This window comes from Artemia franciscana, chromosome 16 (genome assembly GCF_032884065.1).
Source record: "Artemia franciscana chromosome 16, ASM3288406v1, whole genome shotgun sequence".
In the NCBI taxonomy this organism is placed as follows: Eukaryota; Metazoa; Arthropoda; class Branchiopoda; order Anostraca; family Artemiidae; genus Artemia; species Artemia franciscana.
This window is the reverse complement of record NC_088878.1, coordinates 19,170,444-19,187,383: the sequence shown is the minus strand read 5'-3', so window position 1 is coordinate 19,187,383 and position 16,940 is coordinate 19,170,444. Positions and strand designations below refer to the sequence as shown.

The 16,940-nt window shown below is 37.1% G+C and overlaps 1 protein-coding gene across 5 annotated transcripts in view; it reads left to right on the top strand.

Moving 5' to 3' along the window:
• The window catches only part of LOC136037177 (uronyl 2-sulfotransferase-like), a 73,612-nt gene that overhangs the window by 33,076 nt on the left and 23,596 nt on the right, over window positions 1–16,940 (top strand). For all 5 annotated transcript variants that reach the window (XM_065719728.1, XM_065719724.1, XM_065719725.1 and 2 more), the window contains one exon: window positions 8,812–8,922. In XM_065719728.1, the coding sequence (XP_065575800.1) occupies window positions 8,812–8,922 (111 nt within the window). The remainder of the gene's footprint in view (window positions 1–8,811; window positions 8,923–16,940) is intronic.

Sequence of the window (16,940 nt, the reverse complement as noted above, 5' to 3'; positions counted from 1 at the left end):
GTTGAAAATTTTCGTGAATGACGGAGGGGGCAAGCTGATATAGAGTTTTGAATTGTGGAGTTGGAAGAAGGAAATTAATAGTTACTATATGTATGTAGATAATCAAAATAATTTTTCTGTAATCTCCGGAACACCAGGGGGAGGAAGTTGAAATATTTAGGTAGTGTTAGGGAAGAAAGGGGACCCGAAGGACTTCAAATTTTGTGCTGGGGAGGGAAGAAGTGCTTATATTTTCTTTCTGATTAATATGAACGTTCTTATGCTATAGGCTCCTGAACTACTTTGAATCTATTTGTGCTTAAGTAGTGAGGTAAATCAAAAGACAGCATTGCATGCCAAGTTACCTAAATAGCGCATCTGTAACGTCTCGGAAACGAGCTGGAAACAAATGGAAACTTTAGGGAGATTTTGTGGAAGACAACATGAGTCCTATTTTTGACTTGGGGGAGATGACAAAGGTAGGGGGGATACCGTGTCTCTGTCCACCTAAAAATTGTTCAATAAGGTCCTGTGTGACTTAGAATGTATACACGGTTAAGTAGTGAGGTACATCAAAAGACTTTGTGTTACCAGGTCATCAAAGTAGCATGCTTGCAATATCTTGGGAGCCGCTTCGAGGATGAAATTGAATATTTAAGAGTGTTTTTGGAAAACAGTTAAATGGACTTAAAATCCTAAGTTTGGTGAGAGGGCAGAATAGGGGATGGGGTAATAGAAATTATAATGTTCAAAAAAGTTTGGCACAATAAGCCTTAATAAATAGAATTTATTCAGGGTAAAGCAGTGATGTAAAACAAACGGCAATCTGTTTAACCAGGCTATAAAAATACCGTATCCGCAATATCTTGAGAACGGCTTGGGGGAATGAAGTTGAACTTTCAGGGAATAGTAGAGGAACGTCGGGCTAATTGAATTTAAAATTTTGACTTTTGGGTAGGGGGAGAGGAGGAAAACTAATAAAAGTTTGTTTTCTTCACCTAAAAGATTGGGCACTATACAACCATGGAGCTAGAATCTGTTTCCCGGTAAATTATCAATGTAAACCAAAAGACTGTAAATTTATCCAAGCTGTCAAAATAGCTTGTAAATTATATTTCAGCATCGGCTCGAGAGATTGAGTTGGGTTTTCAAGGTGTTTTGGGGGTTTTTCATGTTCCTTAAAATTTGACTTTGGAAAATGGGGTGAAGGCAAAGTGAAACACAATATGTTTTCATACTGTCACACTACCATATCTGAAATTTGTGTTTTGCTTGGAAGGGTTACTTTAAATTTCACAATTTCGGTGAATAGGGAGATTTTGAATTTTGTTCGGGGGAACAGAATGAGAGTAAAAACAAATTATGGTGTCTCATCCGTCTATAAATTTTGTACAATGATTCCCAGAGAAACTTAGAATTTTTTCACGGGGTAATTGCGAAGTAAATCAGACGACACCATGTCTGCCCGTGTCATGAAAATAACTTTACTTCAATGCAGCTGGAATAGCTTGGGGGATAGAGTTTGACACTCTCAGGAAGTTCAAGGAGACAAGTGAACTCTAAATAATACTTTGGGTGAGGGGGTAAGCTGTCAACCCACGACTCCCATATTACAAGCTTAGTCCAAAAATATCCCTGTGAATAAGGGAAGCTAGCGATTAGTGTCTACCCCTCCCCAATACCTCCTTATATATTTATCCGGGCGTTCACAAAGAATTTAAAAATTTCGGAACAAAGTACACTTTTTAACCTTTAGACAGAATACTCCCCCCACCTGCAAAAAGATCTGCTGATCTTTCTCTGAAATTATAAATCAATTTTATCAAGTCCCAAATAAATCAGCTTAGTTAAACGAAGCCTTAAATTAACTATCTATTTTTGTCTATTTATCTATTGATGATAGTTATTTTATAACGATCATTATTTTTGACAGCCAAGTTACCAATTTAACGAGTTGTAATTGGGTAATGACAGATTTAAAAGCTTTGAGAAGTGTTTAGTGACGGTGGCGTTACGAAAAGTTGAAACCTAGGTTTTAAACTCCTTTCTCTCATTTGAAATAAGAAAGGTTTACTGGCTAATAATCATTTGACGATTCAGCTAGCAAACTTCAGATAGAACTTAGCTCAAACAATTAAAGTTAAACGATAAAGTAAACAATTAATTAAAGTTAATAGATTAAATTAACTATCTAAATTAACTATCTATATTACCGTTCATTCTGTATGAGCTATGTGCATCTTAAGGGATGAATACGTTTCATCGCGGCATTGCTCTGCAACTGGGAAGCTAATTTCATAAATTTTTGGTAGTTTAAATCGATTGGCAATTTCAGAATTTTTATCGATAGCTTGTTGGCCCTCTTTGGGGCAAAACTGATTTTTTATTTTGCTACAAAGTGGCAGAAAAACTATTTTACAATCATTTTTGCTACTTAAAATGACACAAGAACTTTTAGTTCCTGCTCAAATGAGCCTTCTTTTAATTTTCTAGAACCATTCATTCGATAAGATCACCCGTTAAAAAAAAATAAAGCGTGTCCCTGATCAGTCTTATGTTCAAAGATGCAAAATTTTCCATCTTTCTTTTTTAGATTGGGGCTTGAAACCTTAACGATAGGATTCTATGATATACTGAATTTGAGGCTGTAGTTTGCATAAGAACAACTCACCGCTTGGGTTTGTATCCCTCCTTTTTGAAATTCAGGCACAATTCCTCATGTACTTAGATTTTGGTGGCTAGCCTTATATGTAAGTGATTTTAAAAATTCAGAATCACCCTTAAAATTATATTCTTCTTAAGTATATATATGTTGTTATGAAACCAAATTAATTGACCGCTTTGCTTTACTTTGCTTGTATAAGTGGTATCGAATGACTGCATTACTAATTTTGTTCGAATGTGCTTCATTTTCCAGACCCAATGTTGAGACCACGCAATCCTGCAGTCCACGCAAAAATATTGAAAATTTATTGGTGCTTCATTTAATTTCCTATATTTTTGTTACAATCCGTATGTTTTGTATTTTTAGAATTTCTATCCTTCGTTCCCCTCCCCGGAACTAATTTCATGTTTACATGTCTAGAGGAGGCCAATGATAAATAAGCAAAAGGTTAGTAGTCTTACGGGTTTAAAGGTACTTTAAACATTGAATTTCAGGCCTAGGGAATCCCCCCACCAGTTTCTAAAAAACGATTTTGGCAAATTTTTAATTGCATTGCTGCATCGGTTCATTTTTAATATGGAGGCTGCAGCTTTTTTTAAGCAATTGCATCTTTTTTAAGCTTTTTAAGCAATATTCCTCGAATTCACAGTCAAACATTTCTTTCATTTGTATTGATAAGAGCATAATACTTGAAAAATATTGTACCATGGGATGTTAACGTGAAATTATTAATTTATGGTTTTTTAATTTGTCTTTTATAGACGGTGACTAATAATAACAAAGGTTAATTCTGGAATTTATTTTCGTACGAGCCTTCTGATGGTTAATAAAGGACATAATGATAACGCCATAGCTTCATTCAAAAGTCATGCTACATTTAAGTCCATCTCGTATAAAATAGGAACGATATTTCTTTCAGAAATCTTATTACACCCCCCTTGGCCAGTTTTTTATTCTTGGGTTGCATTTTTCTTTGGGGTTTAAAAGAAAATTCATTAGCAGCGGGGGGTAGGCCACCCATTTAAAAGAGACATTTCATAAAAAATCGATTCTATTGTCAAAGAATATTACTAGGATTCTATTGTAATATTGAACCAATTAAATAGTTTATTGTAATTGAAACTGATGGAACCGCGCCCAGGTTCCACCTCAAATTAGTGTCTTCCAAAACCTATAATTTAAAGCGTGAATGAACGTGTGAATAATTTACAGAATGACTACACACAAACACACACACATATATATATATATATATATATATATATATATATATATATATATATATATATATATATATGTATATATATATATATATATATATATATATATATATATATATATATATATATATATATATATATATTAAAAACAGTGACATGCATTAAAACAAAGTCAAATTATGCTTTGTATAAGAATTAGCTACAACCACAGAAAGATAAGGTTGGTTTTTATCATTAAACCTAGTATAACACAGATACGTTTCAGATATGGAAACACCTAAAATAAGGTCGGACCAATGTTGAAACTTGCATTCTCCAAACCATAATGTCAATGAGCGTTGATGTATACGGCACAGAAGCATATGCACCAAGTTAATAGGAGAAGAGTAGATAGCCCCATGCACCATGGGTCTGCAAGCCTCACATCTCTCAACCCAGAATGTTGGTTTTTTATACTATTTCCCTGTATTGTTTATATAATTAGTGCATTCTTTTACTTTCTGATGGATCCATCTTCCTGCGTCAAAATGATTCCTGGTTTCATGTCCAAAGGCTATGATGATATTGCGCATAATATTTATCAATAAAAAAAAGCGATTTTGAAAAACTGCTATTTTTCAAACAAAAGCAAGGAGCAAAATTAGAACCATTCAGCATGCTCTGAAAGTTTCAACTTAATGCCCTCAGCCGTTCCTGATGTATCGCTGATGTACACTTTTGACAATCAGTTTGTACCAGGTATGTTTTGATTTTGTTCATCATTTTAACAAAAAAACTGCCTCCTAATATCCCCTAGGATTCCCTGAGAGTCGGTACAAGCAAATGTAGTACTTGTTACATGCACTCGCAGTCATAGTTGCAAGTTGTTGCAGTCGGAAGTAGTCACTGCCTTTGTCGCAACCAGTCGCATTTGCAGAGCAATAGTAGTAGTAGTAGAAAAAATGACCCTTAAAGTTTCAAGTCAATAATCTTAACCGTTCCTAAGATGTTGTAGATACGCCATTTGATAACTTGAATGCAAAGAGTGCTTCTTGATTTAGCTTAACATGCCCCTCACATACCCAGAAACTTCACTTCAATACCCTTTGTCTTTTCGGGCAAACCCAGATAAGGGCAGCTTTTTGCCCTATGTTCTGTTTTCAACATGCTTCTCAGCTTTATTTTAAAGTTAAAACCTAATGCCCTCAACCGTTACTTATGTTTTGCTGATCCACTCTTAGATCAGCTCCTTAGACGTTGATGTTGATTCTTGGACTGAAATACCGTTTGTTTGTTGAAAGAAATTTGTTTGTTGTTTTTTGATTGTTTTTTTTTGTTTGGGGGGGGGAGTGCCAAGGACGAAGGGCTAGGGATCAGCTCCAATGATTTTTGGAATATAATATCGTTTTTAAGCATTTTTTTTTGGGGGGGGGGGGGTAGGTCAGGCCATGAAGGGAGGGCCAGGGGTCAGTTCTCATGAATTTTCAAATACAATACCTTTAATAGGTTTTTTGGGGGTGAGACGTGCAATGACGAGACTTGCCCCCTCCGTCATTCACGAAAATTGTGCAACTTTTGGAATAAAATACCAATTTTGGTATTTGGAATAGAATACCTGTTTTTTGGAGGGGGAGGTTTCGCGTCTTTGAGGGAGGACCAGGGATCAACCTCTATGACTTTTTGAATAAAGAATCGTTGATATGTTCTTTTTTGTTTTTTTTGTGGTGGGGAGGTCGGGTCTTAGAGAGGGGGCCACAGTTCAGCTTCCATAATTTGGAAGACATTGTTAAAAAGTTTTTTTGTGGGGAGGGGAGTCGGAGAATGGAAGAAGGACTAGGGGTCAGCTCTCATGAATTATCATTGATACAAATTCTTGGGGGAGGAGGGGGAGTAGATCTGACCATGGAGGGGCAGGGGTCAAATCCCATGAATTTCGAATAAAATATCGTTTATAAGTTGTTTTTTTTAGGAGGGATAGTTCGGGCCATTGAGGGAGTAACAGGCATCAGTTCCCATGACTTTTGGAATAAAGAATCGCTAATAATTTTTTTCTGGGGGGGGGGGTGGGGGGGCAGGACAGGGTTCAGCTCTCATATTTTTGGAATAAAATACCATTAAGAAGTTTTTCTTTACTTCTTTGGGGAGAGGAGGGGCCTGGGAACGGAGGAAAAGCCAGGGGTCGGCTTCCATGAGTTATCATTGATAATTTGTTGTTTTTTTTTTTGGGGGGGGGGTCGGGCCATGGTGGGCCAGGGACCAGCCCCCAAAAACTTTGGAATAAAATATCGTTAAAATTTATTTTTTTGGGAGGGTGTAAGGCTATAGAGTAAGGTCCATGGGTCAGCTCCCTTAAACTTTGGAATAAAATATCTTATAAACTTTTTTTGAGTGGTGAGGGGGTGGACTAATCTTATCTTCGAACTACTTTAAAACCCTCACACAAAAACCATATATATCCAAGGGTCTAACTTACAACGCTTGCCTTGGGGGTTGTGACGACCCGGAGTATTTTGTTTTCTGATTTTTGAACTTATTTTAACAAAACGGCTATCTCAAAAATTCGATCGGATGGATTTAGAGAAAAGAAGGTGGAAGAGGGGGGGGGGGCTATTTGCCTTCCAGTCTCTTTTGACTTCCAGTCCCTCTCCAATCAAATGAGCCCCGCTGAAGTTTATATGACGACCTATTTCATAAAAAACCTTCTATGCCCCAGGGAAGAATTTATAGAACTTGCCTCCGGGCTCTGGGGGGGGAGGGTGTAACTCTGGAGTTTGTCTTATATTGTCTTTGAGCTATTTTGAACGAAACGGCTATCTCATAAATATTCAATGGGACAGAGAAAAAAGAGTTGGTGGGGGGTCTAGAATTTTCAATTTCTAATAATTTGAGTCCCCTCTAGAGATCATACGACCACCTCTTTCATTAAAACTAATATGCCCCCCAGGCATAAGTTACAACCCTTCCTCCAGGCTCTGGGGGGTTGTGCTAACCCTGAAATTTTTGTTATCTGATCGTCAGATTATTTTGAACGAAGTGGTTATCTCAAAATTTTGATCGGATGTATTTGGAAAAATAGGGGGGAGGGTAGAAGCCCTTCTATAACTTTTGTCTCTTAAAAAGGAACTAGAACCTCTAGTTTCCAATCAAACGAGCCCCCTCCGAAGTTTATACCCCTTTCATATGAAGTGCCTCATAAAAAAATTAGAACCTTATGGCCTTTACTATCGGTAACGCTATAGCGTTGCCTCTGATAAAAAATTGTACGCTAACAATGGGCAGCTTGAATAGCTTAAAGCCCTTGTACCGGGTGGTTGGGGGGTTGTTAGCCCTGTATGCATAGTTGTCTAACCTTTGGACAATTTCAACACAATGGATATCTCAAAATTTTTATCGGGCGCATTTAGAGATAAAGGGTATGAGGAGGGGAGGGGGGCTAGTTGTCATATGACTCTGAAAAGGGGCACTCGAACTTTCAATTTGCAAAGGAATTATCTCCTTCCAAAATTTAGGCGACTGCCCTTTCCAAATGAAATGCCTCGGGAAAAAAATAACACAATAATACATGAAGCATTATGGCTCTTTACTATAGGCAACATTAATGCATTGCCTCTAATAAGGTTGCTTATTGAGAAAAGATTTCGGGTTTGATCCTGAATTTCCAAAAAGGTTTAGATTATTAAGAGAAAACTTTCAAGAAATATTGAGGGGGGTATCGAATAAAATCAAAACACAATATATGCAGGATGGCTGTCAAAAGGACGTATCAGCAATATCTAAGGAACAGCTGATGGCATTAAGTTGAAGCTTTCATGGCCTATTTGGAGGGATGCTGAAGAATGATTGGAGGGCAACCAGTACACCCTGGCCTTTTAGACGCCATCCTCAACAGTGATAGTAATTTTGAGAAATAATTTCGTTCTAAATAGTAGAAAAATCTAACAATTATTCCTCTAGAGATAGTTTGCATCTCACAGCACCGGGGCAAAGAATCTAAATTATAAAATTTGTCCATTTTTTACATGCAGGGGTTATTATTGGAAAAGGAGGAATGTTTGATCCTTGGTGTGTCTCAGAAGGCTAAGGGTATTGAGAGAGAGTCTCAGGATATATTGAGGGATATCTTAAGCTAAATAAAAAAAAACATTACTTGCATCCAGGTTAGCGAAAAGGAATATATGTAATGTTTTAGGGACGAGTGAGAGTGTTAACTTGAAGCTTTGAGGGTCGCTGCTACTCCAGCTACTACTGTGACTGCAACAGTGACTACTTGCGACTGCTACTGCAACTAAGTGTGACTGTGACCAATATTACTTGTAACGGTGGCTACTTGCAGCTGTAACTAATTGCGATTCGACTACGATTGCTTGTGAGTGTGACTACTTGTGACTGTGAATGCTCACGACTATGACTGCAACTAATTTTACTTGTTACTGCCTTGGGAAATTTTGAAGAGGACACTGAAAAAAAATCAAAACATCTTATGCACATGCTGGTTCTCAAAAGAACGTTCCAGCAATATCTTAAGGACGGTTGAGGGTATTAACCTGAAAATTTTAAGGCATATTCAAGGGTCAAGGACCTATTCATAATTTTTGTTCAACGGGTGTTTTTTCAGTGAAGGAAGTTACAAAAAGTATACATTTTTTACGCTTTTATGAATCTGACAAAAGTTGGGGATGGGGAGTTCAAAACTCTTAATATATATATATATATATATATATATATATATATATATATATATATATATATATATATATATATATATATATATATATATATATTTTACTTTTTACTGTTGCAGATTTTACTTTTTCTTTTTTCTTTGTTTTATTTTTTATGTTTACTGGTAAAAAAAATGTAAACATTTTTTACTTATTTTAAGAATGGAAGTCACGTCTAATTTATTGAAATTTGAATCTTGAAGCTCCTTTGTAATAAAATAAGCTAAGATATTGATGTTTTTCTTAGGATTTTGAAAGAGAGTGAAAAAGAAAACCTTGTCACGTGGTTTGAATATCAGCCAATGGAAAAGGCCTACAACAGAAAGATGCTTTTCTTTGATTTCAGTCCGTACTTAAAGTAAGCATTTCGTGTATTTGCAGTTCAGAGAGCATATAATAAAACAAAAGAGAACAAAAATGAAAGGAAATATGAACTTGATTTTCTGGAACATTCTCTAATATGGCTGAGGAAGGCAAACTGTTGTCTTTTCGAAATGTCTGTTTTTGTTCCATCCAGTCTTTTTCTTGGCATTTTAAAACACCCTTTTCACTTTTCTTCTCTTTTTTTTTGGTGATGGATGGCCGTGTGGTTTATGAAATTACCGAAAACACATAAGCGGAAATATGTCAGTGAACAAATATTGACATAATTCCTTATTTATGGATGAATCATCTCAAAAATACTATTTTAATTTTCTTTTCATTTTGGTTTTAGTTTTTTTTTCGTTTTTTTTTATTATTATTCATCGAAACACCTAGATTCTCCTCTAGGAAAATACTAAGAGACAGAAATTCATGTCCCGACTTCAGAAACTGTTCGAATAGAAATACTAGAAATAGTATGTTTAATAGGTAATAGGTATGTTTTTATCACGAATGGGTGATCGGATCTTAATAAAACTTGATACATACAAAGATGTCATGTCTCAGATCAGATCCGGATTTTAATCGGATCAGATCCGGGGACACATAGATTAGACAAAGTGCAGATTTTGCTACACTTGTTAGATAGACATGTTTTGCTCCACTTGCGGTACTTTTTCGAGCAGAGTGGCTGTCAGAAAACAAAACACACGTTTAAAAGGTTTTTTTGTGCTCCAGAGCTGAATTTGCTTGCAAGAGAATTCAAACATTAGACTTTTATGGTAAATATTTTTTTGGAGAACAATTATAAACTTAACAATTTTTTCTCACTGTGAAAAAAATGATCTAGATAGGCCATACATTTGGGAAAATTCATTCTGAGTTTCAATTTCTTATGGATGATGTCATATTCATGTATTTATTGTCGTTCTGCTTCTTTTATTCACTTTTATAAACCATCTTAGGGCATGGATAATATGATGGACAGTAGTAGGGTCATTCCAGATCCCAGAGAAACCTCATTAGCATACCCATATTAGAAACAAATTTGGGTGAATGACCTATTTACTCCTGTCAGAACATGATTAACATTTATTTGACCTTCATTGAATAAGCAGAAGGACCAGTTATTATAATACTTAATATTCAGTTCATTATATTTATATGAATACATTTTTTATTTTGGGTTGTATGAAACTAGTTTTGATATGCGCTTGGGTAAAGGAAATCGGATGTATTTTATAATACTATCCGGATTTCAGCGAGCCAAAAAGCGAAAAATCCTTTAAAAATTGTGTTTAAAAACCTTTAGGGCCCCATCAAATCTTGTTTTCTTTGAACTTTACTATTAAAAACCTAACAGTGTAAAGGAAAACTTACGTGACCCGACAAATCAGGATTTCTTTTAATCCTATGTCATAGTTTCTTTGAGTATTTAAAATCCTCTAACTCCGATGTAATTAAATTTACTTAGAAGAATGCGATGATCTTTACTGTCAACCGCTTTTTAAAGTCAAGCAATATAGCAGTCGGAACAAGTCCTAGGTCTCGTGCTTTGTTCACAAATAAGCTCAACTTGTGACCCAAGATGGACTCTCGATTGAGGGAAATTTTTTTTGATTTTATGACAAATTTCAGGCGTGGGAATAGGTACTGATGTTTGGAGCAAGTCAAAGGGTATTTTTTTATCCTCGAAAGTAGACTGATACTGAGCCAAATCGGTTTAACTCAATTCAATGATAGTTCTCCATTTGTAAGGTCGATTTGCGCGCATTCGATAAAATGGTGCACTGATTTGGAACGATAGCGGTAAATGGTCAGAAACAAAAAATTCACGGAGCACATCTACTGTTATTGAGCTACTAAAGATACTACTAGATACAGGGACGTGATCAAGGTTAGACACTGATCAGGTAGGGTGAATGTACGTGAAGTCACCCGCTTTTGGTATAAGAGCACTTTCATTTGAAATCAGACTAAGCAGAAGAGCTGAACGCAAGCTTCCACTTTTGGATATATCACAATTAAAGTCCGCCAATAAAATCCAATGGAGATGAGAAGCACTAATTTTATTCATACATTTCCCCAGTTGTTTGCACACTAGAGCAAACTTCATTTCGGAGCAATTGTCTCTGTAGTCGGTGGGCAGGTACACATTTATTATAACAGTCTCACCAACTCTAACTGCTAAGAAATGGTCGGAACGCGAACAATTCTGGGTTGAGATGCACACTTTTTAGCGTAGCAAGTCGACATGAGGTGCGCCCTCGTTTCTTAGGTTTTTTGGCTGGTTTAAAATGGACCATGTGTGAGGGTAAGGCATCGAATATATTTCTACTGTCGTAAGACAGAAAGTGTTCTTGGAGACAAATAATTTCTTCGGTGAGGCAGAGCTGTTCAAGCACGGTAATTTTGGCACTAAGACTACCATTCATATTCCAGGAGACGAAATGCTTGTCAATATAAAATTCATTTATTTTGGGCGTTTGAGGTCATTGACTTCGCTGACTTGTTAGATGGGCAGCTAGCGTGGTTGTATGTGTGTCAGGTGCTTGTACAGCTTAGGCAACGCGTCGCATTCTAGCAGGGATTTTCTTTCGTTGTACCATAGTTATTTTTAGCACAATAGGCACACTTAGCTACGTTTTTACACTGGGCAGCTATGTGGCTAGATTCATGGCAGTGTTAGCAACGTTTCGGAAGAAAGACGAATTCTTGAACTCTGAAACTTTCAAAGCCCACATTCATTGACAGTTTTGTGGCAGTATCAAGGGATTCACGACTTGGAAAATACAGCTTGAATGCACGTGATTTTCCACATTGTTCGGCTTTCTCACATCCAGAAAGTAGACTTTGAATGGCCTCTGCGTCAAGGGGTTCAGGAACACCTTTAATCAGTGCTATGTACAAAGGGGTTTTTACTTTGACATCGGATTCTGAATTTTTATTTTGATCGCTAGTGCTGTTTTTTTCCGCCGTAGATTTTTTTTTAACTGAATACTTATATTGCTAAGAAAAAGAAAAAAAATAATAAATTTCAACAATCAACAGTGTATACACTTTTATATGCACACAAAACAATGAAGGACGTAGAGGATACTGAATCAAATAGACAAGAAATGACAAAGGCAGCTTGGTTGTTCAATAGTCATCACTTTTTATGTATACATCATTTCCGCCATATAAGACATCTTTTTCGGAATATGGACGCAAGCATCAAAATAACCAGCGAGTTCATCTATAGAAATATCTTCAGTCACACATTGTCTTGCTTGTTGCGCAAATATTGTAGGAGAGCATTCACGGCCTGTCAGCATTTTGATGTCATTTTTCGAGATTTGTGTGCTACTTGTTCTTTTTCGTTTTTTAAAAGGTTTTGTTGCTTTAAGATTTCCGCTAATTTCTTCCAATTCTTCGTCTATGTTTTCTTTTGAACTACGAAGGTTTGAGTGTAACTCGATAGAGCCCTCTACTTCAAGCAAAGTTGGCTTTAAGTCACTAAAGTTCACGAATTCACTTTCAGAGCCAAATTTCTGCCCATTCAAATCTTTTTTTCTTTTAGATTTTTTGACTCGATCAATGCAAGAAAATTTTAAAGCATCTAATCTAGTTACTTGATTATACTCTTTGCCTGAGTTAAAATCCAATTTCGAGGAACGAATAATAGGTGATTGAAAATAATTCAAGCGACTTTTCCGAATTAGTGTTTTTGTGTTTTTGAAAGATGATGGACAGCTCAACGAGTGGAGTTTTAATAATTTTTTTGTCAGTCCAGTCACAAGTGCTTCATCTAGTCGTTTGGATAGTTCCTCATCAATATCAACATTCTTCATTTTTCTTGTGCTCATTTTGAACTCTCCTGCCGATTCGGAGCAAATGATTCAATTACGTTCGATCCACTTAAATATAAGAAAGCTATCATTTTTACACATGACGTCATATTCAATATAATGACGTTTTATACAATATAAATGTTTGCGGCTCAGAGAAAAATTACCATTATATTGTGGCTCAAAGAAAAAGTATTACTAACTAGCTGTTGGGGTGGCGCTTCGCGCCACCCCAACACCTAGTTGGTGGGGCACTTCGCGCCCCCCCAAGCCCCCCCGCGCGCGTAAGTCGTTACGCGCCATATTAGTTACGCGCCATTGTAGTTGTGTCCCTGTGTCCCACCTGTGAATATAGATAGATTTATATATGTGTTTCAAACTACGTAAAAATTGCGAATATACAACATTCTTGGCTTTCCCATTGTCTGTCCATATACAAAGCCGTATGTACTAATAATGACGTCATATGCAAACGCCCTTTTTACAAACAAACAAACATGCATACACACAAGTCGTTTTTATATAGATAGATAGATAGATAGATACCATACAAATTAACTACGTAAAACTTGTGAATATACAACAGTCTTCGCTGTCCCATTGTCTGTGCGTATAAATAGATTGTCAGGTTTACCGACCCTCAAAGATGCAACATAAAATTGTACATTGGTAAAGCAATCTGTATTAAGATCTATACCGCATTTTTCTAGTGATTTGCTGTCCAATTGTCGCTGCATATAAATAGATTGTCAGGTTTACCGACCCTCGAACATGCAACGTACAATTGTCCATGGGAAAAACAATCAGTATTAAGATCTATACCACATTTTTCTAATGATTGACCTTGAGCTTTGTTAATGGTGATTGCAAATGCTAATCGAATTGGGAATTGCACGCGTCATTGATGCAGTTATCCCAGTGTTGGTCATTCTCCAATAAATTCAGAGCTTGGCATGCACTACGGTAAGTGTCATGTATAGTACCATTTACAGTACTCAAATACTCAAAGGATGTCGGACCGGGTACATTCACCAAAAGCAGGCGTAGAAAGAAGCATTCATGTTGATTGGGGTGAACGGTGTAGAGTCTTCCTATCGTGGTATCTTTGAAGATGGTAGGTTGGCCGTCGACTGACTTACCCTGTTTTCGACGTTCAAATACTTTATTTTTAGTATTCCACGTGTAATACGAAGGCACTTCAGTATACAGCAGTTTTTTTGCAAAAGAATCATTTTTGCAAAGCGAAAAAAAAGCTGTTAATGTTGTATCCGGTGGATTCAGGACTCTTTGTTGCACGTTGGTTTCCGTGAAATAAACACGTTGACCATTCTGTAAATGTACCGCTAAGTGAACAACAGCTGGACTACGTTCATGTATCGGAAATGAAAAAATTCGCCAAACAGCTTCATTACTGCTTATGTATCTTCCAGCCTGATATTGTACGATTTCATCGAAATCTTTGATTTCGGGCTGCAAGCCAAAAACTGCCATGTCACTGCCTTTGTTGACGTATTTACATATGTATTTGATTGCCTTTACGGAGTTACAGTATTCAACGTTTATGTGTGCATTAAATGTTTTTGATAATAATGGGGAATATGGAACAACCCACTGGTTATCTACTTCGATGGTGGTACCGTTACGCTTCTTTATTATTGCTGTTTTACCGCCATCTTCAGTAGATCTTCTTCTATATTGTGGGTAACCATCATTGCCAGTAATTGTGTTTGATACTAAAAGTCGAGGATATTGCTTTGTGCACCTTCCTTTGGCCATGCATGGTGAATTTTCGTTCAGTGCACCACAAGGTCCATGTATCATATTTTTTACAATAATATCATGTAACCCCTTATCGACATTTTTATCAGGTATTTCAGCGGAAATCACATCATCAATTTCGTTCGAAGTAATTTTTTTATGTAGCCAGATTAGTATATGTGCGTGTGGCAAACCTCGTTTTTGCCATTCCACTGAGTACATCCAGCATCGCACTGACCCAAACACTTCAAGTTTTACAATGTAGTTTATCAGTGATTTCAACTTTTGCCGGAAGACACGGGCCGTAATGTCATGCCTATGAACCGCCGATTGTCCTTGAAGTAAAAGCTGCAGTATCTCGTCCCAAGATTGATTACATGTAAATGTAATAAATAAATCTGGACGACCATAGAGACGAACATACGCAATAGCATCTTGAGCATATTCATGCATATGACGGGGACTGCCAGCATATGACGAAGGTAAAATTGTTAATCTTCCAACGTTTGTGGTATTACCGTCATTTATAACTGCATCTCGCAAATGAATGTATTGTTCAGAGCGGAGCTTGGTCTGATTCAGGCGGATATATAGCAAACGTTCTGATTCAATTTTAGCATACATATCAACGACGAATTGGTGAAGCAATTCACGGCATTTTAAAATATAATTTTCTTCATCCTGCCGAATCATTAGTCTATAGGAATAATAATGCATTGCACTGCATTTCTTATTCATTTCTTTGTTAGTGGCTGGATTCATCAATTTAATATTAAAATGATAGCCGTCGGCTCCATCCCAAAAAATGATAGGATATTGTAGGGCATCGTAGCATCGATGAGTTTCAGCAATTCTTAACAACTGAGCGTTTCGCTTATGAAGAATAATATCTCGAGGTAAAAACTGATCACCGACCATAACGATTGCCACTTCGTCGATAGTTGGAGCATTGTATCTACGCACATGTTGGCCAGGAGGCGTTTTGTCAGCGGAAATAACAATTTTATGCGTATCAGTAGGCATCAAATCGATGGCTGTTTTGAACAGACGCACTAAATTATTATTTTCGTGGAAAAGATGTTGCAATTGGGAAACGATTGTCCTTTCAACGTTGGGAGAAATTTCGCAACGTGCATTCAATTCAGAATTTCTATCACTGATGAAGTACAATTGTAAAAATTTATGATTCTCGCCTGAGAATGGTAGAAGGGACCCTGTTCTATGATAAATTTGCCCTTTTACTTTGAAAGTAGACATAAATTGATCTGGATTTTCGATTTGGGCTCCAAACGACGTCATTTGGAAACATGAGTTGTATTTTCTGATTTTTGACAAAAAACGCTTAGATTCTGACGTAGTTCCAGTAAGGAAAGTCTTCAATGGCTCTGGTGGTGCAGCCCATAGAGGAAGTTTAACTTTTCCTGAGGCGCAACACATTCCCATTGTTTCACCATTGAATTTCAAGGCCTTGCAATAGGGACAAATTTTAGACATTGTCCCGATTTGAACACATCTACTCAAGCTATAATCATCGACTGGGTTGTACCTGAATGCCAGGCGATAACTTTCAGGTTGCTCTGATTCCTCGGCACGCTTTCTTTTCTTACTTTCTCTTTTAGCAGCAAGTCTGCTTCCGCGTTGCTCTGGTAGTTCCTCGGCACGCTTTCTGTTCTTTCTTTCTCTATCAGCCTCAAGCCTGTTTCCTTGCTGTTCTTTTGATTCCTCGGCACGCTTTCTGTTCTTTCTTTCTCTATCAGCCTCAAGCCTGTTTCCTTGCTGTTCTTTTGATCCCTCGGCACGCCTTCTTTTTTCACTTTCTCTTTTAGCAGCAAGTCTGCTTTCGCGTTGCTCTGGTAGTTCCTCGGCACGCTTTCTTTTCTGAAAACTTGCGAATATACAACATTCTTCGCTGTCCCATTGTCTGTGCATATAAATAGATTGTCAGGTTTACCGACTCTTGAACATGCAACATATAACTGTCCATGGGAAAACAATTCGTATTCAGATCTATACCTCGTGATTCTAATGATTGCCCTTGAGCTTTGTTGATGGTGATTGCTAATCGACCATTGCTGTGTCGCCGTCGTCATTTATATATCCCCCTGTGCCCCCGGCGTCCCCGTTGTAGTTGTGTCCCTGTGTCCCGGTCGTAATTTATATTCCCTGTGTCCCGGTCGTTATTTGTGTCCCGGTGTCCCAGTCTGTAATTTCTCTTTGAGTGTCCCGGTCGTCATTTATATTCCTTGTGTCCCGGTGTCCCGGTCGTCATTTGTGTCCCGGTGTCCCGGTCTGTATATACATTCGTTTTTGAATTGGTCTTTTTTTTGGTTTTTAGTTTTTTACCTTTTTTTTAGTTTTTTAGTTATACCTCATGATTCTAATGATTGCCCTTGAGCTTTGTTGATGGTGATTGCTAATCGAACCT